Consider the following 15,630-nt stretch of genomic DNA (forward strand, 5'->3'; position numbering starts at 1 on the left):
GTCCAACTGCAAAACCTGCAACCGTCCTGACTCGGCGGATGCCCAGATGGTTGCCTGCGACAAGTGTTGATGAAACCGTCAAGGATCGGCAGTATGTATGCAATGATTGCATAGCCAAGGTGAGTGCCGATAAATCTAAGCGCGGAAAACTGCTGAAAGCTGACAATCGGTCCGCCAAATCCGGTGGAAGATCAGCTTCGAGGAAAGGCTCGAAGATTCCTTCGATCCCAGCGAGCCAAACTTCCAGTGCTCGGGCAGCCGCCCTGTAGGCCCAAATGAAGGTCATCGAGGAAGAGAAGGAGATGAAGGAACAGGAGCTGAAGGAGCAGGAAGAGCTGAAGAGAATGGAACTGGAAGAAGAACAGCGTCAGATCGAGGAGAAGAAGCAACTGATAGAGGAAGAACGATGTCTCCGTCAGCGAAAGCTGGACGAACAACGGGCGTTGCTGGCGAAACAGCAATTGATTCGGAGGGAATCGGTCGAGAAGAAGAATGAGCTTATCAAGCGGATGTCGGAGGCCGGAAGCGGATGCGGCAGCAGTACGAGCTCACTTCCAGATTCACGAGAGAAGGTGAAAAGTTGGCTAGCAGGTCAACATACCGATGGAAGATCTTTGGGAAAGATGGTGGAGGAACAAAAAGCAAATAGAGGCCTTCACCCGACAGTTTCTCAAGACCCGTTGGCATACCAGCTACCAACATCGCAATCCAGGGTTGCACAAATCACCTCGCAAATGGCTCGTGGTATGCAGGTGGGAAGCTTGTCCCAAACGCTACAGCAAGCTCGGTCAGAAATTGTCGTGCAACCGTTCCAACGATACGTAGCGAACTCCCAGCCTCACATACAACCGATGCTGCGTACTAATCAGGCTGTGCACCGCCATCTTTCCGCGCAGCAGCAGCTGTGTTATCCATACGTACAGCAGCAACTACGCCATCCGCACCCGAGCAGAAGAGAATAACAACAGCATAACAAAATGCGTTATTTTGGCAAAATAACTGCATAATGGAATTAGTAATTTTCATGTTATTAACATAACATATTGAGTTATAAACTTGTCTGTCATAAGCGGCAAAATAACAAGTCACATAACAAAAATTTGTTCCTGAAAAATCAATTTAATAACATGTTTTGTTAGTGGCAATAACAACTTAATAACAGTGAATTTGGGAAATATTTCAATAACAAATTTTGATATTAAAGAGTTATTGATAACATTCCGAAAGCAAAATTAGGGTAAAAACTAACTTTTTTTACTCATTTTTGGGTAATTATTTTAAGTGTGTTATTCTATTTTTAGAAAATAATAGGTCACTTAAAAAAAAATCGAATTCATTATAAAACTTACAAACATCGACGGGATTTGAACCTCCAATCCTGCTATCGTAAATTTTCAGTCGCCTTTACCAATGAGGCTATCACAGCACTTGCAGTGAGGGACGATAGAAGCTTTACTGGTTCTACGTATTGCCAGTTTCCCTATTCCCCCATTTCATGTTTGCCAGTCGCAGGACAAAAATAGACAGAGATTTGAATGCAAGATCAAACAATGAACCTCTCTCTCTTACCAACAGCGCTATCGCGGTGCGCAGACATGTGCACTACACAACACTAATAACAGTGGTGGCGTTCGCATGGCCCGTCGTCGGCTGTTTCGGAACAAAGAGAACGACGAAAAAGTTGCTAGTCGACTATTTATGATTGAGCTTCGTCATGGGGTGCATTTTGGCGGCGACAAAGATTCTTTCCAGACGGAGATGATTTTTTTTTATTTTTTGTTTTGTTCGCGTTGTGAGAACGGCGATTATACACGTACCTACGTGAGCGAAGGTAAAAGGTAATTATATCATATGCCGATATGATTACTTCTGCAGATGCTGTTTAGTTTTATTCTGTTTTAGATTATTTTTAGTAATGAAAAAAGATATTTATGACATAATGTCAAACAATATATGATCGAATAATAATAGACCGAAAGAAAAAAGTTATAATAGACAAATGCAATCATCAATTGAGCAGAATTGTCTGTATAGTTGACATTTTTAATGATTAGAATTATTTAGTAGGTACCATATTTGCTATCTCCACTCTCACTAACATTCATTACTTCGTAATACATAGTCTGTTCGATACTTTTTGACGTTATAATTAGAGGTTAGAATAGCAGTACTTTTAAAATGACATATAAATTCAACTAAGTTTACTCAATTTTGAGATAAAAAAAAACTCATTTGCAGATGTATCACTTTTTGAAGCTAAAATTTTACTTAACCTATAAGAATTGGGAATCGTAGAAAAGTGATAGGAATTTGGCACCGTAACGGGACTGGGATATTGAAAGAAGGAAATTAATACAAAGATAAACATATCAATAGCTATGATGCTATATTTACCCAAAACTAAAATTATAGCAATGAATAAAATAAAAAATACGGAAGAGTCTGATGAAATTTCTAGAAGTTGCAATGCCTTTATTTTTTACTTCATAATATGAAACAGCAGACAATAAAATAAAGAAGGTAAACTATGTAATGGTTATATCTGCGATAAATTGTCTCCGATTTTGACAATATTGATCTCATTTGATCCAGATTTATTTTTTCCATCAAAAACAAATCCGACTGAACCGATCTGGTCATCGTGAGTTAAGAAAAAACCCGAATTGCCATACACGTGGAATTTTCCATAGACCAGCTGCAATTGGCTTCTTTAGTGGTGTTGAGATAATTCCATATTCACAATCTATACATGCCAAACTGAGCCGAAATCCAAATTTTCATGATCTTTGGTGCCCGGGAACCTTTTTAAAAATTTAAAGTGGTATGGCCTCCACTTTAGCATCCTATTCTACATCATATATGACTTCGTGATGGCTGAGAATTCTATACATTTTGACCAACATGTCAGAATGCGAACTTCAGTTTCTATCTTCCCTAATAGGTGTATTTTCAACTATTCATGTACCTATCTTTCAAATAGGTAGATCCGACTTCATCCTCTGGAACGACAGGGAAAACATGTGAAATACAAAATATTTCTGAAAAATCCCATTCAAAACCATCTACAATTTTGGATTCAGCTGTCTGTATTAGCTTCGTTCAAACAAGTTTACTCCATAAGTTTGACATTTTTATCATTGAAATCCACATGTCAAAGGCGGAATCTGGAACGTCCCTTTGAAAACCTTAAAAACCTTCAATGTCGTCTGCTATGTTCTCGTTTAAATGTATGCAGGGTACTGCGCCACTTGGGCAGTGGCTGGTATTTTGGGTACTTTTCAGCTACAACTCAGTCAATTTCAGAAATTTAGCAAAACCTTGTGCCGCCCAGCAGGGACTTTGTTTTGTACACATTACAGCACCTCCATGTCACGTAATATACCACACCTCTTATCAAATGTGATACCGTAAGCGTACCATACTTTGCGCACCTAGTGCCTAACTCTGCGCACTTTTCAAAAAATCGTTAAACAGTTTTTCTGGTGCATTATGCAAACTTTTTCCCACGGCATACTAGCTAGTGTTATGGGGCATGCACTTTGTCTCAGTTTGGATGTAATGATAAATGGAAGAGGAAGACAAATTGATGAGTGAATATGCAGTTGCTTTCCCTCAAATGCTGTAAATAACGTTGTAGAATGACGTAGGTTTTGTTTCAAAATTTGTTTTAGTTTAGATAGCAATACCATAAAGTATTTGTGCACTCTCAATAATACAATAATAACCAAACTTGTTCCACAACAGAATGTAATATTGAAATGTTATTTAAGGGCTGCATACCAATTGCTTGGTCATAACAAAATAAGATTGTCCAACAAAACATGTTATGGAAACGTAATGCCTTGAAAATTCAATAATAACAAAACAAGATATAAAAACAGGTTTTGTGGTTGCGTAGTTATTAATTTGATATTCCCCTCTGCTCGGGCACAGCGGCGGCCCTGTCAACCAGGATGCGGCCACAGCAACATGGTGGATATGATCGGTCAGAAGCGACACCGCTCTCGGTGGTCATTGAGCATGCATTGCAGCCATCTCAGCGATACGCAGGGATTCCTGGGTCAAGTTATCCAATGTATCCTCCACAGAAAGTTGGTTTTTCGAATCCACAGGTGAATCGGCTGTCCCATCGATACCAACAGGAGGTGCCTCCGCAAGATCCAGTTCAGCAGCCAGCTATGGCTGAACAATCCGTCGTTCTTCAGTCGCAACAGCTTGCAGCGCGGCATGTAGTTGGGAAACAGTTGCCCAGATTCGATGGCAACCCAATCGACTGGCCTATGTTCATCAGTAGCTATGAACAGTCGACCGCTGCTTGCGGCTACACAAACGCTGAAAACCTGATTAGGCTTCAGCAGTGCCTGACTGGACACGCGAAAGAGTCGGTCTGCAGTAAACTTCTGCTGCCAGAGAGCGTGCCTCACGCTATCGAGACACTGCGTATACGCTACGGTCGACCAGAGCTGCTACTCAAATCGCTCCTCGAAAAGGTTCGTCGTACACCAGGTCCAAAACAAGATAAATTGGAAACGGTTATCGAGTTCGGTTTGGCAGTTGGCAATTTTGTCGATCATCTCCGGGCGGCGCAGTTACAGCAACATCTCACCAACCCCATGATGATGCAGGAGTTGGTAGATAAGCTCCCAGGCTCGATGAAAATGGAGTGGGGTTCCTTCAAGGGCCAACAACCATTGGCAGACTTAGAGACCTTTGGGCGCTTCATGGAAAAGCAGGTCAACGCAGCGAGTGCGGTGAGCTTCGAGCTTCCAGTCCACGAGAAAACGTATAAGCACGAAAAGCAGAAAGGAAGGGAGAGTGCCGGGATCCATGCACATTCGCAAAGCGATAGTCCAAGCAATAAACCGAATTCGTCAGGACAACCTCGGAAGCCGACTAAAATCTGTGGTGTCTGTACTCGCGAAGGTCACAGGGCGGCGGATTGCTCTCAGTTTAAAGAGCTGAACGTCGACGAGCGGTGGAAGGGCTTATGCAGAACATGTCTGAACAGCCACGGCAAATGGCCTTGCAAGTCATGGCAAGGCTGTGCGGTAGATGGGTGCCGACTGAAGCACCATACTCTCCTTCACTCTCCTTCATCGACACACCATGTCAATTATTCTTCTACCTGTGGTAACCGACGCTTGAAATTGAATTCTACGAGAATTCCAATCCCTTTTTCCCTATATAATATAGTGGTGACCATTCACCGCAAAAGTCGTTCACAAACTGATAGCTCCGTTTCGAACGAATGACCGCCAACCTAACAACGCGGGTGTACCTCACGAACACGCACACACTCTTTCACCAGTGCGATACCTTATCCCGCTTCGCAGCTCTCTTCGTTAGAACATCTGTCTCACTCTCGCATTCGCCATTCATATTTCATGCTCACCCTACGGCAGCGATGCTGACGGATGGTGTGTCTCTCGGCTGCGCGCGCCAACCAAAGCATGCATCTCACCAACACACACGAGCGCCGTCGCCGTGGGTGCATATGCTCGAACCGGTTCAATCGAAGTTGACAGCAGCTTGCGGGAAAGCTTTTGCTAGACCGTCAAATTCGTCATCAACAGACTTATTTCGAGCACATGCACGGAGGGAAATCATACAGACTTTTTAGCTTCTTATACAAATTCAATAGGCCTAACTTTATACACCACATTCGCCTCCTTCTCTACTCATCAAGTAACTTCAAAGTAAAATTTTGAATCCAATAACAAATAATTCCAGCACAATTAAACTTCTTTTTATATACGAAGTTATTGGTCTCTTATAATTTCCAATTACATCCAGATTTACTTCAAAATCAATGCTAATACAGTAAAAATCAAAGCGCGCTTTAACCCAACTTCGGATCAAAATTAAAGCCGAATCAATCAAAATCTTACCAAAACTTATTCATCATCATCAATCGATATTTACATATTGGGTTTCTCATTAATGTTTCTGAATTTTCATTTTCAGCAACATTAAAGCTAACTTATTTTATTTAGCTATTGCAAATTCGACGACTGAGATGGGCCCATATAGCCGAGGCGGTAAACGCACGGGTATTCAGCATGACCATGCTGAGGGTGACGGGTTCGATTCCCGGTCGGTCCAGGATCTTTTCGTAAAGGAAATTTCCTTGACTTCCTTGGGCATAGAGTATCTTCGTGCCTGCCACACGATATACGCATGCAAAATGGTCATTGGCAGAGGAAGCTCTCAGTTAATAACTGTGAAAGTGCTCATAGAACACTAAGCTGAGAAGCAGGCTTTGTCCTAATAAGGACGTTACGCCAAGAAGAGAGAGAGAGAGAAATTCGACGACTCTGACATGAACGCAAGCGAATTTATGTACGTTAGGCGTTAGCCGCTGTGAAATCACGTGCGGAATTCGGCTGTGATAATGATGAGTTCGGAGCAAGTCTAAATGTGTGCAAATGTCACAATAAGTCAAACTATTCATCCTGATTTTCTTTTCAATCCAAAACCAGTTCAATTCCAATCAACATCGAATCTGAATTCATCACCAAATCCAAATCTTATCCAATCCAATCCTAGCTTTAATCCAATCAACAATTCAAATCTATATCCAATCCAATCTCCATCCAATATCAACCCAATCTCCAATTCAATCTAATCTCCAATCCATTCCAATTGAATAACTAATGCAATCTGCAAACCATCTTCAATCCAATATTTAATACAATTCAATCCAATCTTCAATGCAATTTCCAAACCATATCCAATCAAATCTTTAACCTAATTTCCAATTCAATCTTAAATCCAATCCAATCTCCAATCCAATTTACAATCCAATCCAATTTACAATCCAATCCAATCTTCAATTCAATATCTAATCTCAACCCTATATCCAATCCAATTTTTAATCCAATCCAATCGAATCTCCATTCCCATCTCCAATTCAATTTTTAATACAATATTCAATCTAATCTCCAATCGAATCTCCAGCCCAATCTCCAATCCTATCTAATCCAATCTCAATTTCCAAACCATTTCCAATCCAACCTCCAATCCAATCTATAATGTAATCTTCAAGCCAATCTCCAGTCCAATATCCAATTTAATCCTATCGAATCACCTATCCAATCTTCATCCAATCCAATCCAATATCCAATCTAATAACATCAAATAACCGAACCAATCTCCTATCCAATTTTCAATTCAATCTCCAATCTAATCCACTCAATCTCCAATTGAGTCTTCAAACCATTTCCAGTATAATCTCCAATCCAACTTCCAACCTAATCCCCAATCCAATCTCCAGATCCAATCCAGTCCAATTATCAATCCAAACTCCAATTCGATCACCAATTCAATCTTCAAACCATACCCAATCCAATATTCAATCTAATCTCCAATTCAATCTCTAAATCCAATCCAATCTTTAATCCAATTTACAATCCAATAGCATCACCAATCCAATCAAATCGAACCACCAATTCTATCTCCATTCCAATCTCCAATCCAATCCTCTATCCTATATCCAAGCCTATATCCAGTCCAATTTTCAATTCTCCAATTCAATCCAATCATCAAACAACATTTGATGCAAAGTCGGGTTGTCTGTAAGTACTGTGATCCAATCTTTAATTCAATCTCTAAAAACCATCTCCAATACAATCTTCAATTCAATCAACACGAATTACCAATCCAATCTCCAATATAATCTCCAATCCAGTATCCAATCCTATCTCGATCCAACCCAATCGAATCGCCAAAGCAATCTGAAATCCAATGTTCAGTCCAATTTTCAATCCAATCTCCCATTCAATCTCCTTTCCAATCTCCAATCCAATCTTCAATGCAATCTCCAAACCATCTCCATATCACCATCAAATCATCTTCAATACAATCTGTAATCCAATCTAATGAAATCGAATTACCAATCCAATCTCCACTTTAATTTCCATACCAATATCCAATCCCGTCTCCATTCCCATTTCCAATCCAATCTCAAATACAATCTCCAATCCAATCTAGAAACAAATCACCAATCCAATCTCCCAATCCAATCTTCAATACAGTATTCAATCTAATCTCCAATCAAATCTTCAGCCCAATCTCTAGTCCAATCTTCAATCCAATCTCCAATCTAATCCAACGCATTCTCCAATTCAATCTCCAAACCATATCCAATACAGTCTCCAATCCAACTTCCAACCTAATCCCCAATCCAATCTCCATATCCATTCCAGCCCAATTACCAATCCAAAATTTAATTCAATCACCGATTCCAGCTCCAATACAATCTCCAATCCAACCCAATCTCTAAATTTACAATCCAATAGAATCACCAATCCAACCTCCAATCCAATCCAATACAATCTCCAATCCAATGAAATCGAATCACCAATCCTATCTCCATTCCAATCTCCAAACCATCTCCAATCCAATCTGAAATCCTTTATCCAGTCCCATCTTCAATCTAGTCTCCAATTCAATCTAATCCAATCATTTGATGCCAAATAGGTTTGTCTGTAAGTACTGTGATCCAATATTCAATTCAATCTCTAAAAACCGTATCCAATACAATCTTTAATTCAATCAACTCGAATTCCCAATCCAATCTCCAAACCATCTCCAATATTATCTCCACCCCAATATCAATCCTATTTCAAATCCAATACAATCAAATCGCCAATACAATCCAATTCAATTACCAATCCAATCCAATCTCCAAACCATCTCCAATCTAATGTTTAAACCAACCCATTTGAATTATCAATCAAATCTCCAACCCATTCCAATTCAATATCCAATAGAGTAAGGTGGGGCAAAAGTTCGACCCTAGTTCAAAATTCAATATATTTCAAAAAACCAAAGCAGACATAAATAAACGAATACTGTCTGGTGATTCTACCATCCATGAGCTAAAACTTTTCTGAACAAACTTACGCCAAATGTCTTTTCAATTTTAAGTTACAATACTTTTTGTATGTGTGTCTCTTATTCGAACTCTTGCCCCACCACTGGGGCAAAAGTTCGAATCTAGTGTTTGTGGAATTTCGCTAAACGTTGCACACTATTTTGACACTTTGATAATAGGAATACCTGAACCCAATTAATATTTGATGCTGGAACTGGAACACACTTTAAAGTTCGATCTGGATTTTACCCAAATCAGGGTTAAATTTACTACACCAAAAATTAGTAGTTTTCCGCTAAATTCAGATAAAACAACATATTTTTTCAACTCTGACCGAATTTTCTCACTAATTCCATCATTTTTAGAGATAATATTGATATTTTGCAGAATTTGAGTTTTTTACCTAAAGTTGCCACATGACTCGAACTCTTGCCCCACAATTCGAACTTTTGCCCCACTATGGGTAAAATATGATTTCCAAATCTTTTTTGCAAAAAATTATACATGCTAAAGCATCTTCAAAATATACCTAGTTACGCCCCAAAATAAAACATCGAATTCGATTTCATTACAATTCCATTCCATGCGTTGGAAGAATCATGGCATATTAAAATTTTTTGATCAAAAACCAACATTTTATCATAACTTTTCGAAATATTGATCAATTTTCATAATTTTTGGAGTGAAAGACTCTTTTTCAAAAAGGCTTCGAACAACCTTGACACCCAAAAGAAATAATTTAAATTGAGCTCAAAAACTTAAAAAGAAACTCTTGCCCCACTCGAACTTTTGCCCCACTTTACTCTACAACCCAATCTGAAATCCATTCTCCTTTCCATTTCGATCTTCAATCCAATCTCCATTTCAATCTTCAACGCAATATCCCAACCATCTCCAATCCAATCGTCAATCTAATCCAATAATCAAAAAAATTGTTTAATCAAATACTTTTGCTTCCATATCTATTTGTCTGTGAGTGCTGTAACTATTAGTCTAAAAATGGTTGCTTTCAAATTCAATCCAAATCCAATTTTAAATCCCATTAAAATTCAATAAGTATAAAGCACGATCTGTTTATCTCTGATTGAGTACTATATTTCCCTGTCTGTGAATCTGTTTCATACTCGATTTCATATCAAGTAATATGTAACTTCAAAAACAGTCCTCGTTACCTGTTACCTCGAAAGTAAAAATTTCAACACCACTTTATCTAGCAAATAACATCCTCGAAGACCTGTCGCTTCAAGAAAAATAACAGGCTGGGAGACCTGTCGCTCCACAGTACTCGTTTTCGAAGACCTGTCGCTTCGAAATATACAACTCGGAGAACTGTCGCTCCGGAAAATAAGACTGGGAGACCTGTCGCTCCACAGTCCTCGGAGACCTGTCGCTACGGAAATTGAGACTGGGAGACCTGTCGCTCCACAGCCCTCGGAGACCTGTCGCTCCGGAAAATCAAACCAGGAGATCTGTCGCTCCATATTTATCACTTGGAGAACTGTCGCTCCATAAAAAAAAAAGCAATCTTCTATAACAACTTACCTACCGAGGTGCGCCATTGTGGTAACCGACGCTTGAAATTGAATTCTACGAGAATTCCAATCCCTTTTCCCTATATAATATAGTGGTGACCATTCACCGCAAAAGTTTGAAGGTTCCCGTGCACCAAAAATCATGAAAATTTGGATTTCGGCTCAGTTTCGCATGGAGATTCAGAATATGGGATTACCTCAACATCGCTAAAGAAGCCAATTAGGTGGCATCGTATTTTAGTAAATAAAGTCCTGCATAGTATTCTACTCATGGTAATTAGTGTATGTGGTAACCGACGCTTGAAATTGAATTCTACGAGAATTCCAATCCCTTTTTCCCTATATAATATAGTGGTGACCATTCACCGCAAAAGTCGTTCACAAACTGATAGCTCCGTTTCGAACGAATGACCGCCAACCTAACAACGCGGGTGTACCTCACGAACACGCACACACTCTTTCACCAGTGCGATACCTTATCCCGCTTCGCAGCTCTCTTCGTTAGAACATCTGTCTCACTCTCGCATTCGCCATTCATATTTCATGCTCACCCTACGGCAGCGATGCTGACGGATGGTGTGTCTCTCGGCTGCGCGCGCCAACCAAAGCATGCATCTCACCAACACACACGAGCGCCGTCGCCGTGGGTGCATATGCTCGAACCGGTTCAATCGAAGTTGACAGCAGCTTGCGGGAAAGCTTTTGCTAGACCGTCAAATTCGTCATCAACAGACTTATTTCGAGCACATGCACGGAGGGAAATCATACAGACTTTTTAGCTTCTTATACAAATTCAATAGGCCTAACTTTATACACCACACTACCCATACACCTTCAACGAAAGCCTTGTTCCGCATACTGCCTGTCATCCTATACAACGAAGGCAGAAGCGTGTCGGTATTCGTTTTCATCGACGAAGGTTCGGAAATCACACTGCTGGAAGACAACGTTGCGAAGCAGCTGGGTGTAAAAGGTCCCGTGAAAGCTTTAACTCTCCAGTGGACAGGTAACGTTAAGCGGAATGAGTCCAGGTCCCAGGAGGTGAAGTTGGCAATATCAGGGAAGTGTGGTTCTGAGAAGTTCGATCTTCGTCAAGCCAGGACAGTCAGCTGTCTATTTCTGCCCAGTCAGCAGCTCAACTACGGAGAATTGTCTCAGCGTTTCCCACACCTCCGCGGTCTCCCAATGGAGAGTTATGAAAATGTTCAGCCGAAGCTTCTGATCGGCTTGGATAACCTTCGTCTAGGCGCTCCACTGAAACTTCGTGAGGATGGACCGAACGATCCAATTGCTGCAAAGTGTCGCCTAGATTGGACCGTTTATGGGTGTTCTGGTGTCAGAGGAGAAAACGCAGCTTTGGTTAATTTTCACACCGTGGAAGCTGCGGATACGGATCACCTATTGAACGAGCAGTTGCGAGATTTTTTCACCTTGGAGAATGACGGCCTCTTCAATCGCAACGAAACCCTAGAATCGGAGGAAGATAAACGAGCGAGGATGATTCTCGAACAGACGACTCGACACATTGGTGACCGTTTCGAGACGGGACTTCTATGGCGAACAGATAATCCAGAATTCCCTGACAGCTACCCGATGGCGACTAGACGACTGGTGGGATTGGAAAGGAAATTTGCCAAACAGCCGCAGCTCGGAGATCGAGTACGTGAACAGATTCATGACTACGAGCGTAAAGGCTACGCGCACAGGGCGACTCAAGCGGAGCTGGACTCAGTGGATCGCAGCCGATTGTGGTTCCTGCCGTTAGGAGTAGTTCAACATCCCAGAAAGCAGAAAGTTCGGTTGATTTGGGATGCCAAAGCTACAGTGGGATCTGTCTCCTTCAATTCTAAACTCCTAAAGGGTCCTGACCTGCTGACACCATTGCTCGCCGTACTCAGCTCCTTTCGCCAATTCCCGGCAGCCGTGTGTGGTGATATACGGGAAATGTTCCACCAGATTAAAATCAGGGAACAAGACCGTCTCTCTCAGTGCTTTCTGTGGCGTGACACTCCGTCAGGAGATATCAAAATATACGTGATGGATGTTGCGACGTTTGGGTCTACATGTTCGCCCGTATCAGTCCAATTTGTAAAAGACTTAAACGCCGCAGAGTTTTCCGAGCAATATCCACGAGCTGCGGTCGCCATCACCAAGCACCACTACGTGGACGACTACCTGGACAGCTTCCAGACAGTCCAGGAAGCTACAGAAGTCGTGAATGAGGTGAAACTCGTTCATTCAAAAGGAGGATTCGAACTTCGTAATTTCCTGTCCAACTCTGGGGAAGTTCTGCAAGGTATCGGGGAAAAATCAGGAGATCCAATAAAGGAATTGGCCTTGGAGAGGGCTGAAAACACGGAATCGGTTTTGGGGATGAAATGGATGCCCAGTGTAGACTGCTTCACGTACACCGTCAACTTTCGTGAAGATCTCCAATGGATTCTCAACCGCAACCACGTTCCCACGAAACGTGAAATACTTCGGGTCGTTATGAGCCTGTTTGACCCGCTAGGCCTGGTCTCTTTCTTCCTCATTCAAGGAAAGGTCCTCCCCTCATCCAAGGAATTTGGGCCTCTGGAACAGGTTGGGACGAACCGATCAACGAAAACCACATTTGACAATGGCGCCAATGGGTGGATTGTTTCGATCAGTTGGACACATTAAGGATTCCACGGTGCTACTTCCCCACCATTTATTTCAGCAATGACAATCGATTAGAGGTCCACGTATTCGTTGACGCTAGTGAAATAGCATACTGCTGCGTCGTTTACTTCCGACTAGTGAGTGAAAGTGGTGTACAAGTTGCTCTGGTTGGATCGAAAAGCAGAGTCGCGCCCCTAAAGACTCTTTCCATCCCACGATTAGAGTTGAAGGCTGCTGTTCTCGGTGCTCAATACCTTCAATCTGTTCTGAGCAATCATGAACTTCCGGTGTCTAAACGCTATCTGTGGACCGATTCCACAACCGTACTAGCGTGGATTCTATCAGGCCACCGCCGGTTCCAGAAGTTTGTGGCGGTTCGAGTGGGCGAAATTTTGACACTGAGTGATCCTCAAGACTGGAGATGGGTCCCGACAAAAGCCAATGTATCATAATTAATTTTAATTGGCTTTTTTCGGTGATACGAATACTACTCGAAGTAAGAGGGAGTAAGGAAAGTAATTGTGGGGTATGAACAAAGCTGAGTAGCATTTCCCATGCGTGTATTTCCCCTAGCAAGCATCAGTGACAGCCAGCACCATGACGGGGTCGTCGTCAGTGTGATGCTGCCTCATTGACGAGTGGACTGTTGGCGGAGCAAGACGCCATCACCGTGAGGTTCCGTATTATGCCAAGTGATTCTACTGCAGTTTGCTAAGATGGCTGGGAACGGATTGTTCCAGGGAGTTGCCCGGTATTCACATTGGCGATCCTGCCAGGAGTGCATCATAATCAATAACAAGTTAATCATAAAATAGGTAGAATCACTTGGCATAAAAACAGTGAGAGAAAACAAATCGTTTTGGTGTGTGAAGTGTGTGGTGGTGCTGCAAACACAGTGAAGTGGGTGTTGCAATTCTGCGGTTCCTGACGAAAGCTAGAGCGCGGAAAGTTTTTGTCATGCCAACCGCGTTCTGTTTTAGCCTTGGTTCTAGCACAAACACATGAACAAAGGCGCGGCGACGTGGTTGATTTTTGTTGTCGACTGGTAGCACGCTGTGGATAGGTGGTCGATCGATGATTGCATGCATGTTTCTTCATGTTCTTGCTCGGCATGGATGGTCGCGCTTTCGTTGATTCCTCGGATCGTACATGCTCGTGTTGTCGCTCGGTTGAACGGTAAATGCAAACAGGTTGATGTGCATGATGGTAGAGGTGTTTGACTATTGTGAATGTTGCCGTAAAATTCTCGCGGCGTTGGTTGGTTGGGTTGGTTTTTGCTCGGGTTTTTGGTTGGGCATATTAATGGCGTTTCGAACCGCCGAAAATTTTTCTGCATAAGGAAAATGCAGGGACGTGTAATGAAAACCGTCCAAGGAAACGGCATTTTTTGGATAACCGCCGAAAATTATTCTGCATAAAGAAAATGCAGGGACGTGTAATGAAAACCGTCCAAGGTAAAGGCGTTGTTGGATAACCGCCGACAATTTTTCTGCATAAGGAAAATGCAGGGACGTGTAATGAAAACCGTCCAAGGAAACGGCATTTTTGGATAACCGCCGTAAATTATTCTGCATAAAGAAAATGCAGGGACGTGTAGTGAAAACCGTCCAAGATAAAGGCGTTGTTGGATAACCGCCGAAAATTTTTTTCTGCATAAGGAAAATACAGGGACGTGAAATGAAATCCGTCCAAGGAAATGTTATTGAAAAACTGCCGAAAATTGTTTGCATCAGGAAAATGCAGCGATGTGTAAAGAAACCCGTCTAAGGAAATGGTGTTGCATGATAACTGCCGAAAGCTGTGCGTGAGGAAAATGCAGGGACATATAATGAAAACCGCCCATAAAAATTGCATATCGTAAAACAGTTTAAAATTCGAAGTACGCAATGAAAACATATCTACTGAAAATATGTTGTAGAACCTCTTTCGAACTCGTTTTGTAGAATCTATTTTCGTATAATGAAGGACATTTGTGTGTTATATATGGTCCATCTGTACCATCACATTGAAGCATTGAAAATGGAGTTGTATGATATACGGAATCTTTAGTCTGATAAATCTCAAATTCGTTAATCTCTTGTTTTTTTTTTCTTTTTTGACAAATAATTCTCACAAAATATGTTCGTTTTCGTTGAATGCGTCGAATTTTTGCAATCGTGAATAACGATTGATTTGAGTGAGAGAAAAACAGGGCCGGCTACATAACGAGACGTGCGCTTGAAGGAGAGAAGACGCATCACCCAACTGCGTGTGTTGTAGTTATTTTTATTGGAGCTCGGCAAAACCCCATAGATGATTGGTTAGCATTGCAAGTTATCAATCAAATGATTTAGGTTCGATATTAACAAAAGTGCGTTTACTAAACAAAAAAGTAAATGTGGCCATGGCCATTCGTCTTAATTCCTGTATCTTGAAAAGTATCTTGTTGCATTGGTGCCATAAGGATGAAGAGAACGAAATTGAGGGTTTGAGCGTAAAAATAACAAGCCTGCTAGTCGAAAACTTTTTTTTTCGGAGAAGAGGGAGAATGTGGGGTATGAACAAAGCTGAGTAGCATTTCCCATGCGTGTATTTCCCCTA

General features: G+C 41.6%; 2 protein-coding genes across 2 annotated transcripts; both read left to right on the forward strand.

The window, feature by feature from the left end:
* Nucleotides 1–275: 275 nt before the first annotated feature.
* Nucleotides 276–962, forward strand: LOC134286783 (trichohyalin-like). Its single transcript, XM_062848456.1, has one exon. It carries the CDS (start codon nucleotides 276–278, stop codon nucleotides 960–962), a length of 687 nt encoding a protein of 228 aa, XP_062704440.1.
* A 3,111-nt stretch (nucleotides 963–4,073) lies between these two features.
* On the forward strand, nucleotides 4,074–13,071 carry LOC134286784 (uncharacterized). Its single transcript, XM_062848457.1, has 2 exons — nucleotides 4,074–4,975; nucleotides 11,208–13,071. Exons 1-2 carry the CDS (start codon nucleotides 4,074–4,076, stop codon nucleotides 13,069–13,071), a joined length of 2,766 nt encoding a protein of 921 aa, XP_062704441.1.
* The last annotated feature ends 2,559 nt before the right edge of the window (nucleotides 13,072–15,630 follow it).

Source organism: Aedes albopictus, chromosome 2 (genome assembly GCF_035046485.1).
Source record: "Aedes albopictus strain Foshan chromosome 2, AalbF5, whole genome shotgun sequence".
NCBI lineage: Eukaryota > Metazoa > Arthropoda > Insecta > Diptera > Culicidae > Aedes > Aedes albopictus.